General features: G+C 51.1%; 1 protein-coding gene across 1 annotated transcript; it reads left to right on the forward strand.

Annotated features, from left to right (window-relative positions):
• The first annotated feature begins 6,038 nt into the window (after positions 1–6,038).
• Positions 6,039–10,334, forward strand: LOC100908803 (dual specificity mitogen-activated protein kinase kinase 6). Its single transcript, XM_003745468.2, has 7 exons — positions 6,039–6,385; positions 8,164–8,230; positions 8,349–8,795; positions 8,895–9,021; positions 9,172–9,246; positions 9,388–9,527; positions 9,648–10,334. The coding sequence occupies exons 1-7, from the start codon at positions 6,373–6,375 to the stop codon at positions 9,775–9,777; spliced, it is 999 nt and encodes a 332-aa protein (XP_003745516.1). The 5' UTR covers positions 6,039–6,372; the 3' UTR covers positions 9,778–10,334.
• The last annotated feature ends 7,370 nt before the right edge of the window (positions 10,335–17,704 follow it).

A 17,704-nucleotide genomic window follows, 5' to 3' on the forward strand; every position in this document is an offset into this window, starting at 1 on the left:
CAATATGAGCCCTCCCCCGGCTCTCCGGGGTCAGACTTCACAGGCGTCGACCGATCGAACGAACTCCACGAGGAAATATGTATGGTCACGATTGATTGATCGATTGCTTGATAGATAGGTGGTGGTTGTTCCAGTGTCAGTGTCTTTCGCGACGTTCAGGCGCTACCATTTTCGTGATCGCTTGAGCTTCACACAGATGGAAGCGTAGGATAAATTTCAATTTCTGGTGTGCCTTCCCTTTGACAAAAATACTCGCAAGCCCAATGCAGAGAGGTGTTCATCGGCATCACTAAACCCGAGGCGCGCTTTCTTAGGATTTTTTCGTGGCCGTGCCGAGTCGATATGAATTCGGTATGCCGGGGAAGAACGCGCATTTTTAACGAGGGTCTCCAACGAGCAACGCGAACTCCGAGGGAGCGATTCTCAAGGGAAAGAAAATGCATGATTCTCAAACCGACACTCGAAGCTGTTTTGAAACTTTGTCGCTTCTTGTCGTCGAGACCAATTCTCAGTTTTCCGTCCGGCGACACATACAAGCGAATTCGATACCATGATACATACACACTATTTAGGCAGGAAAGACTTAAGTTCTCCCATCGGGGATTCCCGAGGAATCCACATCAGGGAGCGGAGCGAGCTTTCGCGTCTTCAGGTTTTGTCAGCGTCCCCCGAACCAGATCCACAAGACGCTTGCCGTCAAGGGTGCTCGAGATATCTCGCCTTCAGGACCTACAGATTTTCGAGAAGGTATGCATAAAGAGATGGATCGTTTTCCCAATGCTGCGCTCTATTCTCTTCAAATATATCCTGTTGTTGGACAACCCCGGAGACCTATCATCGTGAGAGATACAGTTTAATATCACGGAGGCAATCGGCGAATGTACGCGGAGAGCTACGCCCGCGAGTCTCGATACGACGCTCAAACCAGTCCTCTCGGAGCTTGCGACGTCCGTCTTCCCGAGCCAACCGATGCGATTCGCTCAAGTTAACGCTTCAACTGAAAGAGATGCGGACTCCTCGGAGATGGTTTTTGGATTTTTCCGATTTCCTCTACCAGGGCAACAGACGAAAGTATTTTCCAGTCGACGAAACCGAGGCTCGCGAGAGGGAGAGAGCGACCGACCGACTGTCCGGTCGCTGGCCCAGTTAGTCAGCCAGCAAGCTAGCGTTTAAAGTGCTTAAGGGCTCGGATTTATCCGTGCACTCTGCTTCGAAGAGGTCCTTCAACGCATCTTGGGAGCCAGCCGTCTGCCGAACACAGGTGCGGGCTTTCCCTACACTTAAATCTATTATAGCGTAGCCTCCTTTAGCCTTCTTGGCTCTGCTGAACTCCTCTCCCTGGTCGGAGGAGGGGGAGAAGACACTCGAAAGTGACACTCCTGACAGCTTCCTGAAACAGCGAGAGATAAAGACATATCGAAAGAGACCCCGTGAAACCGAGGGAAAAATGGACCGTGACGAAATGTTCAATGTTCAGGAGCTTATCATGACCGGGATAATGGTGACGAGGCTCCTGAACCCATTGGCTCGAGTTCTTTGTGAGCAATTCATGTCCCCGTCGATCGTCTAACCCGTGAGTGGGCTGGAAAGTTTGTGGGAGCATTCAATGAATTACGAAGGACGATCGTGATCATCACTATCCGAAGATATTCCTAAATCGCAAATAGATCACTGGTCGCAATTCGCTCCCCGATACGACGCGACGCCTAGGACGGAAATGCGTTCCAAGCACTACTCGATCGATCCGGCCCTCATCTCGAAACGTTTGATGGACGAGTGGACTCGCCCCGGAGATCCGGGGCAGCTTCACACTTAACTACGCCAGCGATTTCGAGTCAATACCTCATCAAGACCGCCTCGATCGGTCAGTGCCGGAGTCGTCCTGCCCCGATATCGATGTGAGCGGTGGTGATAGGCAGATGCGTATTATTCGTGCCCCCGCTGGCGCAGGCTCAACTGGACTGGGGTATCCATCTGACTGACTGAGTCGGGGAATCTCCGTGGCGAAGGGCAAAGAAAGGTTCCCTCGAAAGCCTACTCTCGCGTCGGCCTCGTCCCGGGCACCATTACGCTCGAGTAATTCCCGTAAATGAATGAATATTTTGCCCACTCTCGGAGTTTATGCTCTTCCGCTCTCTCTCGGAAGGGACGACAATCAGCTGAATATCCCACTTGAATCCTATTTATTTCAGGCATTCGAAATTCCAATTTTTTTCATCGAGGCGTGGGCTGAGAAACAACAAACTCCGTGACGATTACTTGCCGATTACAACTGCGCCTGTACCTCTTCCCGATGAAATCGCGCTTGTCATTCCGAGTGAGCCCAGGCCGGTTGATCCTCTGGTCAGCATCGAAGTACCTCCTATGCCAACAGGCACGACGCCGCCGCTCGTCATTCCAGTCGTGATACCGGCGCTCGCGGCTGGAACCATCTGGTAACCTGCCACCCTTCTCTGACCAACCGGGGCGGCCATCTGCCCTTGAACCATCCCTCCACTTTGTCTCCTCACAGCCATTCCTCCGCCCGACGGGGGTACCTTCGCGGATTCAGGGCGGAAAATGATCAATCAAGAGACGCGCGTTCTTACTTTCGATCTATTGAAAATACTCCTTGCTCCTGAACTCGAGTCAAGGGAAGAGGTCTTCCCGGAATCCGTACTGTGTAGATGACTCACCTTTTTCTTCACCATGTAGCCGCCGGAACCGCCTCCACCCATCGAGGAACCCGAATTCCACGAGTATCCACCGCTGCCGCCGCCACCGTGTGAACCTCCGCCCGAACCCCAATTATTTTGAATTACCGTTTCGGTGACTATCTCAGTCCAGGTGAAAGTTTGTCCACCATTTCCTTCGTGACTCGAATAACTCCACGAATTATATGATCCTCCGCCATGATCCTCCTGTGATCGCGCCGGAAAAATTACCGCCGCGAAGAGGACTAGAGATCTTAGGGTCCACATGACTTGTGCGTTGATTCGGTCTAAAAAAACTGCGGGCACTCTGTCCGTCTCGATCAGCGTGTCCCCATCTTTCCAGTCACGGAAAGTACAAGGAAGCTTTGGAAGACGGAGCTAAGTGTTGATTCAGGCGATGCAAGTCATGGAGATTCTTTGAGCTCGGATCACATGCGGTGCGGCACGGAAGGATACACATCTCGCTGGACTATGAGCGAAAAACAGAAATTACGCGGTTTTAGGGTCTCGGATTTTTTTTTTTTAGGGTCTCCAAATTTTTAAATTTAGGGTCCCGTTCCCATGTTCGAGACAACTTAAAATGACCCCTCTGGGGATCCGAATAGATCGGAGCTTGCCCGAGGAGCGGAAGCCTCGGAGGCAAGCCGAATCCTTGTATTTCTTACGGGACGATGGGGCACCTGGTTTCGCTTGTCGGAGGCACGTCGCTCTCGGATTCACCGCGAAGCGTCAATCAACGGAAGCATTCAGACGTGTTGGGCGAGTCAGTGACAACATTCTCCGCCTCATCAAGGTGCGTATTGTGGTTCGACCACCCGCATTAGTCGTAATACGATCGTAACTTTCGAAAGGAGTCTCGACATCCAAACGAAAAAAGGAGCGGGACACGAGGAGCGTCTTCCTGTCCTCCTGCTCGCCTGTTGGTCCTGCTGTTCTCCTACTGGCTCGCTCGGCAACAGACTGCGTACAGAGTTAACAAGGGTGTCGGGATCTGGGTGCGAACTCGCGCGCCTGCCCGCCCGCTCGCTTGCTCACTCAAATCAAATAGACACTTGAATGGGGCGTTTTCTCGGAGCAACGCTGCCGTCGCACTGACATATGGCACTGAACTAGTAGCAATCAGCAGCCCATACAATTGTCCACGGAGCGCTGCGGAACGAAGATGAACTCGAAACTTGACACTACACGAGAGGTGTGTAATTCGAGGAGTGTGAGGTGCAGAATCAATCTTGACGAATCCACAACAAAAGTCGACACTCCGTCCCCCCTTGGGTCCCGATGAGCAATGAGATTCGACAAGTGCTTTGCTCGCTTACCAGTTTAGGAAGCGAAATCTCCCTCGGTCTCCCGGAGTACCCTGGATGTATCTTGCAGATGACTTCAGATCACATTTCGTGGTAAAAGTTCACCTGACGGCTTCCGACCCTAGAAACCTCAAATTCACCATGATGTGGACTGGTCTGAACAATTTTGTTTCGCGCCCGCAGAGAGAGCGAGGATTCGCGAAAATTCGATCTGGCCACATTTTTCGCCTAGTGCAACAATATCGGCAAATACCGAATCGGCGTTCTTTGGCGCTAAAAAACTGATCTCGGCCCACGGCATTGTTTACGGGATCCGCGGATTGTCCGTCGAGGAGACCAGAGTTCTCGGTCACTACCGTATAGATATCGCCGATCGGTCTGAGAGCCCACGGTGTTGGATCGTCGATGGTGATGGTGACCACGATAAACAGTTTAGTCCAAATCAATCAAGTTCACGGCCGCCTCCAGTCTGAGCTATCGGCAGAGATGTAACTCAGAACGAATTTACAATAAGTCGGAGAGACCGCGGCTCTTGAGTGACTAGGTCATTCACATTCGTGACAAAACTTTATAAGTCTCTGCGCATTCTGCAGTGAATGAGAAGACAGGACTTTTCGCAGGAAAGAATCTTATGATGTTTCCTTAGAGCCCGATCAATGATTCTGGAAATCCTCGGGAGTTCCAAAATCTCGGTGGGAACTTCTATGTGATCCCGAACTCGCCCACAGAGTAGCGCGATGTAGCCGCGTAGTTGAACACAGCGCTGTGAAAATTGATTTCTCTCAATACTCTTGTATACATTCCCGCTCCATTCCGCCTTGGCTATGCCGCTCGTCTGATCGCACGGTGTGTCCCTTGCGTTTCTAGTTCGAGGCTCAATCGCTCTGCTCCCGCCATCGCTCTTGCCAATATAAAAATGCATGCAATGCTAGGGACCGGATACCGTCCAGGATAGTTTTCATCTGTCTGCTCAAAGGAATATGCCAGCTCTAAGCGTAAGCAACGATAGAGATCACCATGTTGGTACTTGACTCAGAAAAATAAGAACCTGACCTCCCGGAACGGATCGTTGGTGATTGGTGAATCATTGAAAACGCGGGAAATCGCGATTGTCGATGCTGGCTTTCCACCATCGCTTTCCTCGAACAGGACATCTTCCAATGGAGGAGGGCAGGTGGGGTACTGGTCGATGCTCGAGAAAACTCGTCCTACACGGTCCCAATAAATCGAGGAGTCGATAAGGAAGGAATCATGCGGTGACAACAGAGTGGGGGGGCTCTCCACGCTCTTGGGACTGATCGAGCTCGATTGGCCGTGACGATTCTCGGATACGTTGTACATTATACGACACATCACACTTGCCCAATGACCGCTTCGACTCGCTCGACATCCTCGTCCTCGGATTCATGAAGCCCCTGGAGTCGTGATCGAAGCAGAATATCCTGCAGAATCGATCCTCGCGGAGAAGCGGGCGGGGAATCGAACGGTGACCATAGACCACGATATCTCGGTAACGGATGGAGACACGACTTCGCGGCTCGTGTTGCCCAATAGGGCGAGCGATTCTGCGTGGAAAACATGGTTTATGATAGCTTGTCATGCAGGCGGGATCCAAGAGAATCAAGATGCTGCCAAGTGTGTCCCAGAGTACGGCTTGATTCAGGCTTGATCTTCCACGATCCGGATGTAATGTTCCTCCGGCGGGATCTTAACTCGGTGCGGTTCAACGACCATGTCGCCAAAAGATCGGAAAACGACAACCGAGGGGAGGACCGCCTGTCCAGGCTCACGACAAAGATCATCAGCATCATCGTATACGCTCTCCCGTCAACCGATTTCGTTTTCGTGGAAGTTTTCCCCGCCTCCTACCTTAGGGTTCTCGATCGAGAGCGTAACGGACACACAATTATACGCTGTACCGAGAGCAGTGGGCAGCGCGTAGGAGACGCTATACAATCGTACGGCCGTACATGAAGGCTTCCACGTCTGCTAGTGTGTCGGTCATCATCGGCGGTGGGTGCGTTGTTGATATTTTGTCGTGTATGCCGACGACGAGTCGAGACCACACTGTGTCTCTTCTGTCTACGACGAGAGCCTCTGGTACGGCGAACGACAATCAAACCCAGGGGACGTTTTTCTCGCTCTGCTTGTGTTCGGACATTCAGTCCGTTCCTTCGATCACGCGGACCGGAACTTTGTGACGGCTTGTTGTTTCTCCTCTGTGGAATCCGCCGACACTGTTCGTCGAGACATAGTGATTAAGCCGCAGGGAACCTGTTTCAAGGCTCCTCGGAAAGAGGCCAGTCGTCCTAGAGGCTCAGCCTAGGAGCACCTAAAATGCTCCTGAGCTCCCGCTCAAGTGATCACAACGCACAATGAATCGACCAGGTGAGTGAATGGACCACTTTCACCGACGGTTTTCACTCTATTAGGGTTTCCCTTATACGTCCACATTTAGAGCTAGGAACGAGAGTGAGGTTACCGTGCTGTTTGTTGCGGCGACCTAATCGCTCTAACGCGACTACCATTCGACATTCGAAGAGCTTCTCCTTTGAGCCGCCTGCGCCTCTTCCTGAATACTTCCTGCTCTCGAGTGACTCCGGGATCTTCACTCGGAATCTCGCGCTCGAAATCCGAGGCTGAGAAGGCCGTGAGAGGTCTTTGACACCGGCAGCGGAGCAGGAGAGCTCGGTGAAAAGTCAGAGTGGAGAAAGCTTAACCCTTTCGAAAGGAATCGCCCGGCGGCTCTTTTATCTACTACTAGTGAATAATGTCGAGTGGAAGACCTGTTCGAATATCTCCAGGTTAGGTCAACGAACTCGGAGCGGCGTTCCTCCTTTGTGGAATTATCAGCGGGTATCGAGAGCGATCCGACCCGAAACCAGAGCGATCAGTCTCAGTGCGAGGTTCTATGGAACGACCGACGGTGCGCTGGGGGAGGAGCTCGTGTATCTGAGGACGATCCTCGAACGATTCGGAAATGAGACATGACGATGTCGAATCGGCTTGTGACCGGAATCTCTCGCTGCGTTGCGTCAAAAGTCCTGGTCCTGGACATCAACTCCTGACCGCAATTTTCCGACCCGAGCTTTCGGCGAATTCATGGCGTAATGAATTCATGTAATGAGCAAGTCATCGAGGTCAGACGGCAGGTTCGAAAACATCCGACTCCACCGTTTCCGCAGCTCCCTCGGCGACGGCCTCTCGTCATGAGACTCTGATGCAGGAGTCAAGGTCATGTCCGTTTTGAATTTCTTCGCATGGTAGAATCTCCAAGCTGATCGAACTGGGAAAAAGCACGTTCCGGTACCGAAATTCGCGGGAGAAGCAAGGAATCGCGAAGAAAAATCGAATCTGTCGTCGCGTAGTCTCCATCCCCCTGTATCTCTCCACAGAGTGGCTTTTGTTCTTCGCGTCAACATCGATTCGAGTGTCCACACATTATTGACGCTCTTGTCCTTCTCCATCTTTGTGATTAAAGATCACCTACTACGTGTTTATGCCGTATATTCCCTCTCCCGAGCTCCAGTATCTACTTGATCTGTTTACTTCCTATAAAACTCGGGTTTGATATCTCTCGGCTCTCGGCAAGTCTTTGAGAGCTTGTTGATAAACATCCTGCGAGGCATTCCTTTTCCGAGGTTGATCGCAGGGAATTATGCCTTCAGAATCGGTGGACGGAACTCGTGATTATTTTAACGCGTGTTACTGTGGTCTTGTCGGGGAGCCCACGTCCAGATACACTGGTCGTCGAGGGCTCGATCAGCATCTCTGGGGCAATAGCGGAGCTCCCAACTCGAACCCTGACTCTCGCTGGAGACACTGTCGACGGGCATGAATCGAATAATCCTTCGAGCAGGAGGCGCAAATCACGGCGCTGATAGAAAGAGATATGTGGCGAGTGATTAGGAACGACGAAACAAACAATCTGTGCAGCTCGCTTGGCCGATAAGGTGGAAAAATGAGAGTTCTCGAGTTTGATTCGCATTCACCTGATCGAGTTTGAACTCATCCGTGTGGATCGGGATTGAGGGAATCCGCTGCTAACTCAATCGACTTACAGTAGGGGCTCGATTATATCAATTTCCCGGGAAACCTCGATTCTAGCAACGAATATAGCAGCCCCAGAGGCAGAATTTATAGTGGATGATCAAACCTTATTTCAGGAAAGAAGAGGAATGCGGTCCCGAAGTTCTCAATTCCGGACGCGCAACCGCCGCCCACGCAAGATATGTAAGTTTCCGTCGGATCGCCAGCTTACGAAACGTATATCTCACGAACAGTCGAAACGAGAGGCTTTGAGCAAGAGCTCCCCGATTCCGTGAGCGTAATCCTGAATTCGTCTTCACAGAGCACCGGCGAATCTCGAGTCGTCAGCTCTGATTGTCCTCGAAGGCCAGCAATTCACAGTAGGGGCCGATGAGCTTGAAACACTCGAAGAGCTGGGACGAGGGGCCTATGGAATCGTAGAGCGAATGCGGCACAAACCAACTGGGACCTTGATGGCCGTCAAACGGATCACATTCACATTGAATGAAAATGAGAAGCGTACCGCGCTCATGGAATTGAACGTCAGCATGAAAGCCTCGTGTGAATATACAGTACGCTTCTACGGCGCGTTCTTCCGGGAGGGCGACATCTGGATTTGTATGGAGGTCATGGATACTTCATTGGACAAGTTCTACAAGGCCGCTTTTGCACAGTGCGGCGAGATTCCCGAGAACGTTCTGGGACGGATTAGTTTCAGCATCGTGACGGCCTTAGACTACCTTAAAGAAAGACACAACATAATGCACAGGTTAGCGTGATATCCTGCTCGCTTTTCACGATTTACGATACGACCTTGAAACGCCGTCCGAGATCGATGCGACAGGTCTTCATCCCTTCTCTGTTGCAGGGATGTCAAACCATCGAACGTCCTCATTAACGCTCAGGGAGCTGTCAAGCTATGCGATTTCGGGATATCGGGCCACATGGTGGATTCAGTTGCCAAAAGCAATCTCGGCTGCAAACCATACATGCCGGTGAGAAATAGTGCTCGTATTGATTCGTCTCCCGTGCGGTGCCTTCTTTTATGGGCAAGGGTAGAAAAATGATGGACGAAATACATCGCCGGCACTTCTGATATTTTCGAGAGTCTTCGTGATCAATATCGCCCCTTGTCGTTTTTCCAGCCCGAGCGCATCGAAGTTGAAGTGATAGTACCGTACGATGTTCGTTCTGATGTGTGGAGCTTGGGAATAACGATGGTGAGCCGATCTGGATCTATGATAGATGAAGCTAAACTGAGTTGGATAATGTTTTAAGCTAAACTAAATCTGATGATGGAAAAGCCGGATCAAATAACTCAAGTCACAAATAAGTCGAGTCCGCAAACGACGTCCTTCCAGGTCGAGCTCTCGATTGGACGATTCCCGTATCCGACAATAAGGAATGTGTTCGAGCAACTTAAACAGGTTGTGCAGAGCGAACCACCTCGACTCCCTCCGGGGAAGTTCTCAAAGGAATACGAAGTTTTCATCGAGCTCTGGTGAGTTGTCTCATTGGAGTCGCTATTTTCTTTCTTGGAATGTTGTTAATCCGATTCACCTGGGATAATTCCCCTAGAATGCTCCGTGTCCCGATTGAGTTTTGACCCCCTCGCTTCTAGTTTGCAGAAGAACCGCGAGAACCGAGCGAAGTACCGTCAGCTTCTAGACACCGAGTTCCTGAAGAAGAACAAGGACAATGATATTGCAGATTTTGCGAGAACGGTGATCAGTCAAATGGATGTAGAATGAAGACGAGCGTCGGATACGAAGCGCGATTAAGTCATTGTGGTCGGTGCCGGGGGGAAACGCGAGGAATAAGTTGGAGAGATTCCCTAAGCTCAAATCTCGGAATTGGAGAGATTCGTTGCTCGGCTCGGAGGATGCTCCAGAACTCTTCCTGGAACTTTTGTACAAGCCTCTTTTCTTTGTCAAGGTGTCCTACTAGTGCAATGGGGTAGCAACGATTCACCTTGATACAGAGTTTATATTATGAAACGTTTGATAAGAGAAATGACGCGAAAGAAATTAATCAATCTCGTGGATGGAGTGTCAATTGAGAAGACCATGCGTGTGAGAAGCCTTCACGTGGTCTTGTGAAGACCATGCCGCCAATCGAATCATCGAGTGTTGGAAATAGGACAAATAGCTTATACGAGACAGTTCTGTTTGGAGAGTCAATATACAATACCTGTTTACGGAAAACTTCCGCTAAAGTTACCTGATGAGGTGCAGTCCTCGACATGGAAAACAATGGTACCCTATACATACATATATACAAACATGGCAAATATATACGGAGTTTCATGCATACGTGTGGTCTTATATCTGCATCCGATCTCGACGCTCCGATATGCGAAGAAGTCGATGATAAAGTTGAAGGACTCCTGTATGAAAAAGTGATCTTAATCGATCAGGGACAAGTTGAGGGATTTCTCCAAGGGGAGAGGTCTTCGTGGGTTTTCTTCGGAGAGCGAAAGGGGTTCGTCGGTCCTTATGCGGCGCTCAATGATGGGACTTCCGAAGACGATGATAAAAACATTGAACAGGCCTGTCCGGCCTTCCCCTGGGTCTGTCGCCGTCGGTGATGACAACAATTCGCACGTCACCCGACATAGACGAAGGAGGAGGCCGACCCGGCTTGCGAGGACGTGCACGGAAGGTTGGACCTGGGTTCAGCGAGCCCTTCGACCATGTGGCGAATAACTCGTCCCCAGGATTCCCCGATGGGACAGGTCTCAGCCTGAGACGGGTGAGGTCCCGAAGTCAAAGGATTTCGTGGTCTCCCGTGGGCTGGTGATGCTTGTCAGTACATTTTGTTTCGGGGAAGGTCAAATGAACCCCACTTTCGCCTTTCTCGAAACTGTAAATCCGACTGCAGCGACCCGGCTTTCATAAGTCTTGCGAGCGGAACGGCATGCGCCCATCTATAGCCGTCATTCCTGACACACGTTCATCTTCCGGAACGAATGAATGCCCTTTCGCATTTGGTACGGGATTCCATAAGTCGAAGCTGCCTTCTTCTACGTAGAGTAGTTCCCCGTCCGTTCTCCTTGAATTTGTTTAGCGGGTTTTGAGAAATGTAAGGCTTTTCCTCCTTCCGATGCTGCCTGGAAAGGTAGTGATTCCTCTTCGGAACGGCTATATCCAGCTCAGAGGGCGAACATCAATTCAATCAGTGGAAGCCTGGGTCGTTAGTCAGTTCGCGTTTATCGCAGTCGATCTGTGTTAGTCTGCAGATCACGCCATTCTCGGTGTCACGGCCGAGACTTTCTGTCCTGTCCTCGATCCTGTCACGGGCCGTCTGGAACTCAAACGATCAGATGAGACAGACCCGGTCTCATTATTTCGCTGATATATTTGAGTGTTGCATGCATGATGTTGAGATGTCCCTCGCTGTCCGGTGTACATTGCCGGCTCCATTGAACCATGGAGGCGAGCACCACGACCCCTCCCTCTCTCCATGGCGACTCCGGAGCGACAATCTGGACGTGGTCCTCGCATGCGTGATCGGCGGGCGTACATGCATTGATCCCGCATTGCCCGTTCATCTACCCATGCGTATAGCGTATACCGCCCCGGTCAAATTCTGAATCGATCATTCAAACGTGTCTGGACTCGAGTTCTCCGAGTCTTCGTGGAAATATGTCAACTCCGCATGACCCGACTTATCTTCTTCTCCGCGGCGTAGTGACTCAGTTCTGTTTTACATTCCATGCTGCCAGCGACAATTCTCCGGTCTATTGACGTGCTGTGTCCTCACCGTCGCGCTCCACTTCGTCGAAGCAAGGGCGGAATATCTGGCACTCTCCATCGTCGAGCAGTGTCTTTGAGTCTCGCTCTCGCGGCTCTGCAGGGGAAAGAATCTCTGGCAGAATTTTCTCTGAAGGACTGGCTTTTAGTCTCTCCAGACCCGTTTAGTCCCTGGGGTTGACGGAAGATTCCGCGGCTTAAGCTCTTTGCCCTGTGAGACGCTTTGACTCTGAGAAGCAGGGTGAGCGCTGGGAGGTGCGAATCCACCGCGATATCACGGTCAGGCGGAGGGGGCAGGGCATCGAACGTGTTTCTCGGGGGCTGCTACGCACCGGCCTGAAGCCTTTTCGGTACAAATTCACGATCCTCTTCTAGTCTCGGAATCATCGCGGCACCCGCCAACAGGTCTCGGAATTTCTGCTCTTCGAAGTGCTCGAGGGACAGCAAGGGTGGTATCACGATAGCACAGAGGAGGATACGCCCCTGATTCTAGGTTGGGATCTGGTATCAGGAATCTGTGTAGTCCTCGTACAGCTGAATATAGCTGAATCATTGGTGGAGCCGTCTGAATCTGAGAGATCGACGCCTGGCTATCGGGAGGGCTTCCAAGCAGGCCACATGGGACATTTCATCATTAGCCGGTTGTTTCCGCTGATCCAAAAAGAATCGGAGTAATCAAGAGCTTCGGAAAGCGATTGCGGGCTTGCAACCTTCGGTCGACTCGCTCTCGCTATATGTAGATCCGAGCTTCCGTGACCACTGCATGACGAATTGTGTCGACTTTTGAGAGGGCTCAGAAGGGGAGGACTGCGCCATTGGTGGTACTATTTCTGAATCCGTCGGATTCTTCCATGATAATCACCTCGGATGCGCGGTGATGAGTTCCTCCGCTGCGAACAGCCTCCGCAAAGTAAGTAGGCGAGTATTCAAGTAACTGCTCCTTACCAAATGTTTATTCACACATACTCATGTCATTTCTACGTGTGGGTAGAATCCTAGAGAAACTTATACATGGGTATAAAAAAATATTTTCCTTGAATCGTGTCGTCTCTGCCCTCTCGTTCCTCGTTCCTCTCCGTGATTCCGAGAACGGAATACTGCTGTGGTGCAGCATCGGCGTGATTACTCGTCGTATAAACGCAAGAAGAATGCTGGCACATATATTCATGGACAAGCGCAAAGCCTGCCATACCCAAGAAATTGACTGAACGATGACGGGCGGTGAGGAAAAAGAGGGAGCATTAGTCGCCCGGGCGAACACCGGGGTTTCGAGCAATGCGATGGCATGGGGGCAGGTTCGAGGAGGGTAGGGAATATGCGAGAAGAGGGGAGGCGGCATTCGCCGATCGTTGCCGGGGTGATTCCACAGACTTTTCATGTGGGGAACGTCGACGTTTGGAGGAGGCTGACTGAAAGCAGAGGTTTTCAGTCGACGGCTTCTCTTCATTTTCTCGAATGCCTCCGAGCTAACCCACGGTTCACCTTAGCGAGAAGCGATGGCAGAGACTAATATAGATTGAGCAACGAGGGGAGCGGATAGAGCTAGTTTCTTTCGACGACGCCAGTAGGAGGGAATCTAGCTACGGAGATGCTGGTGGGCTCAAAAGCGAGAGCGGACATAGCCGAAACCTCTGTTAGGAAAACCCTTATCCCTCCTGGAATTTTCCCGTGGCCGCATGTGCTATACACCCGCTCGACAATGTTCTGCCATCCCGTCGCAGGCAAACGCTCCACGGAATCGACGAATGGACCCATTCACCATTTCTTCCCCTTCATGAGCAGTGTCGTTGAGACCAGACGTTTGACCTTGCTGCGTAGAAAAGATAGACAGTTTTCCCAAGAGAATCATCAATCGAGCGTGGACCTGGTGAGCTATTTCCCTGGCTAGACTGCGGTGAATTACGCTACCTCGCACTTACAGGGAGCTCTACGCTCACTTCAAATCAACGTATCGATCGCTTGGGATCCGGGATTCGAAATTGCAGCTATCATCTAGCCACGCATCATGAATTCGCCCGCCGCCCATCCGCAGGAACGAGTTCTGGAAGTTGATGGGCGATGATAGGAGTCTAATGAGAGCGCCGATGACAGAGTTCTTTGCTCCGTGACCGCTTCCAATGACGTCTGTGAGCCTGGGGATAAAGTTGCACAAGACGAAGCAACTCTAGTGCATTCCGACATTCGAGAGCGGAGCAACGCAAGAATGATCGGACTGGAGTTTCACAGGGAGTCTTTATCGACAGGGGAGGCTGAAGACCCCTATAGCTCAATGAACAAGGACTCTCTCTTCAGTTTCACTTCCCGACTATATTTGGCGCATGCCGAAATCGGATTCCCGCTTGTCCCCTCCAATCTCGAGTGAAGAACAAAGTGGAGTTGCTTCGCTCGTCCGTCGGGCATGCTGGCGAGATGTTGGCATTTTTTCCGCTTGCTTTCGTCTTCGGCTTGTATTTCCCAGAAGTGATGCTCGCTCACGAAGATTGCATCCTACCGTGCGGAGAGATAAAGTCTCTGGTGTCGAAGATGCGGGCTGACCTGGACAAACATGGTCTCGCGGAGACGAAGAAGCGACACGGAGTTTGGTTTGCTGACGAATTCACCTCCAAATTCCAACCCGGAGGGAAGATGGATCTCGAACCAGATCATGACAAAGAAATCAAACAGCTTATGAAAGTTCTCGTCAAACGGGTGGCTTTGACTCACGCGAAGCTGCTCAGCCACGACCATAGCAAGCATTCGTTGCACAATCACACGATTCCATTGATGAAGTATGTTGCTGCGATCGGTCCCGACCCTGAAAGTCTCTTGGAGGACATGGAGATTCCTGAGCCAGGGAGATTATTGGGAAATAAATAATTTGTTCCTTCTTGAGACGTGCCTCCTTATTTGAGAAACCAATCACGCTCCTCAAGCGGTCGCTTTCTCACCGATTCCTGAGTCTCCGAGCGCTCCGAGCAAAACTGATAGGCCGATTCACGGGGCTGGTCCCTCACGTCTCATGTGCAAAACAAGGGGTAAGAATTAAAGCTTGGGATAATCCAATCCTAGGCCCTCGCGCAGGCATGCATCGGATCGAGAGGCTCCACTTTCGTAAACAGCGCTGTGATCGCGATAGAGCTGCTACTACGCATCATGCACTCACCGGATCGAGTCGCGCACTCGCTCCGCTGCTCAACTGAAATGAGAGGAAGTCGGAATATCTCACGGACAGCTGAAGTCCGTGGCCGTGTCAGACTGCGAACGGGGCGTAGAAATGCGGAAGATCGAAGCGAATGGGAGCCCGTTCAAGTCATCGATTTCCCAGGTGGAAGGGCCGTGGAGGCCGAGAACCCTGGAAGCATTCACCCTGAAAGCGGACAAGGACTCCGAGGAGCAAGAACGGCACTCGGTACTTCGGGAAGCGTTGACCTCATATCCTCCGAGTCCACATCGAAACGTAGCGTCGTTCTGAACCTCTTTCTTTCATCTGGCTCGGATCATTGAGCCGCCCCAACGAGGTCGTTCGAGGAGGGAACACGATGACGGACTCGATGTCTTCGCGGGAGGATGAAACATCGCCCCGGGAGATCTCTCTCAGCTTATGGCTCCACGAGTCGGAGGGCCGGAGTAAGGTTCTGAATATAAGACTGGTGACTGGAACTCTACATCGATCTCGAAGGTCGAAAAATTCCTTGTCTTCAGATTCTAGACTCCAAACAGTAGATAGACCTACACTTACCCCTAATTTATTTTCGAAAACCCATTGAGAGCGGGGCTCATGCGCTCTGGCCTTCTTGGCGAAAGGAGCGTGATTCCAAACAGAGCCGCGAATAGGTGCTACGGGTTTAAAGGCTATAGCTTCCCCCGAACGGGAGACAAGGTGCTTCTGCCTTCCATCGTTGATTCTAGAGGAGTTCCCAGGGTTGTGGGTACGCATTCATATATACATGTTCATCTCACTGCTCCCAGATCCTATCATTACTCCGGAGTCTTGATTGTTTTCGTTCTTCTTCCCCTTGAAGGCAATAGACCCCACCTTGTAGTTAGTGAATTCGAGACCGGAGTCCCTCATAATTTTTTCTGGCACAGCGACAGTCCGTCTCCAACGATCGCTGACAGTCAGGGTGAATGGTGCCGCATGGTCTCGAGGCCCTCCCTGTGGGATGATCAAGAGCCTCTTGGCTTTCCCGTTAAAACTCGATCCTCGCTCCCTCATTTTCCTATCCCCTTCATTTTTCCAACACATCCCGGGAATCAGCTCTCACTCCATGATCGTAGTTCAACGTCTCGGTGGCCTGACTGAGAAGAGAGTCGGATAGGAGACGTGAACTTATCGGCTCGGATGGTTTCTCCTTCGCCAGGCTTCCTGCGGACGGAAAAGTCTCCGCGTGCCCTCTCAATACTCGCGTGCCTGGAACCCTTCGAGAGAAATTGCTGATACTTCCGCAACTCGACTGCTTCCGGACCTCAATCGAGGGCGAATGTGTCGATCCAGCTTGGATGAAAACACTGTTGCGAATCTCTTCCGCACGAGATCAGATAAGAAACTTCCTCTCAGATGTCACATCCTTCTCTCACCGATCTCATATCATCCTCCCTTTGCCGACCTTCACAGGTCCTGTGCATCGGCACGAGGGCCACTCTTGTTTCGCCTTTCAGATTTACTGATCCGAGGGAGACCTGATGTTTTCACTCCCGTCCATTCTTTCTCTCTGCGCTCCCGCCTGCCCCGACCTGGAAATCCTCGCCTATAAGAGGTGGACACTGTGCACCGCGGCTGAGCTTAGACGTATCGCCTCCGGCGAAGCCGTGTTTCGGAGATCGAATCCCGACTTTATTTTGGTGCCAAGTTGAGGACAACTCAGGCAAGGATTCGCCGCGCGAGTTTCGTGTATCCGCTCTCCCCTCTGCGCTCTTCTTTCCGGTCAGCAGCGCTCCGAAGCAACTCCGATCCCCGTTCCCGGAAAGCAGCTCAATCCCCCGAAAACTCCACCTCACATGACTCCTAGCGGCTCCATCCTGCTCGACGTCCAGGATGCATCTCGGCCGGTAGGGCGGATTGCTGTGGATCTTTGGAAGGCTCAATGATATAAAGAAGTAGAGGTCAGAGTTTGAAAACACAGAGCGTTGTTTATTTAATAATGTATAGATATATTTTTGTATATTTGTCTCCGTCTTACAATCTTTTTTTTCGGCTTTTATCATTATCTCCTCCATTGTCTCCATAACGAAATATTACAATTCCGTTCCTGTAGTTGTTGATGTTTTTGATGTCATTTTTATTCATATTTGTTGTTGATGATGTTAACTCAGAGATATTTGGTCCACGGGCGCGCCCTCTGGCGCTCATTTCATTTCACATTATTATTATCATTTATCATTATCATCGTCACCTACAACGGGCAGTCCGCAGAGCTTTCGAACATGTGGGCCGGAATGATCGGATCGAGTTTGGGTCCGAGAAGGAGGAGAAACTTGCCGGTAGCCTCTTCTTTCTCGCTCGTCGATCACTCTGACCTTGAACAACGAACGAGCTTGCAGTTCGAAGATCAGAATTCATCGTCTGGTCCATTACAATAGTCATTAAAGTAATCATGATCGTCATCCTTGTCGCTTCCGTGAAAATCGGAGCGATCCTGACGAGAGCTTTTGGTTGGTGTTCCTTTTCGTCGTCCTCAACTACGTCAAACCTACGATCATTTCACTGACGGTCACCATTTTCCAAACTACGGGCTATTCTTGCTGGGTTCCTGGGGCGAATCTGTGATTCACCCGCGTATACTTATCCACGCGCACAGGCACGCACGGACGCGCATCCTTGCAGTCACACACGCATCGGTCCCGTTCACAAGTTAGGATAAATGAATAATCCCTCTCGCTAGCGAATTCGTTTCCAAGAAATCTTTACCAAAGTCGGATTCATGGAAAGAAGCTCTAGATACGGGAT

This window comes from Galendromus occidentalis, unplaced genomic scaffold (genome assembly GCF_000255335.2).
Source record: "Galendromus occidentalis unplaced genomic scaffold, Mocc_1.1 scf7180000077484, whole genome shotgun sequence".
Classification (NCBI taxonomy): domain Eukaryota; kingdom Metazoa; phylum Arthropoda; class Arachnida; order Mesostigmata; family Phytoseiidae; genus Galendromus; species Galendromus occidentalis.

What these genes read in the sequence shown, in the direction of transcription:
- LOC100908803 (XM_003745468.2), top strand. An exon ending in GCTGCAAACCATACATGCCG is followed by an intron (nt 9,022 to 9,171) that starts GTGAGAAATAGT and finishes TCGTTTTTCCAG; the next exon opens with CCCGAGCGCATCGAAGTTGA. An exon ending in GGAGCTTGGGAATAACGATG is followed by an intron (nt 9,247 to 9,387) that starts GTGAGCCGATCT and finishes ACGTCCTTCCAG; the next exon opens with GTCGAGCTCTCGATTGGACG.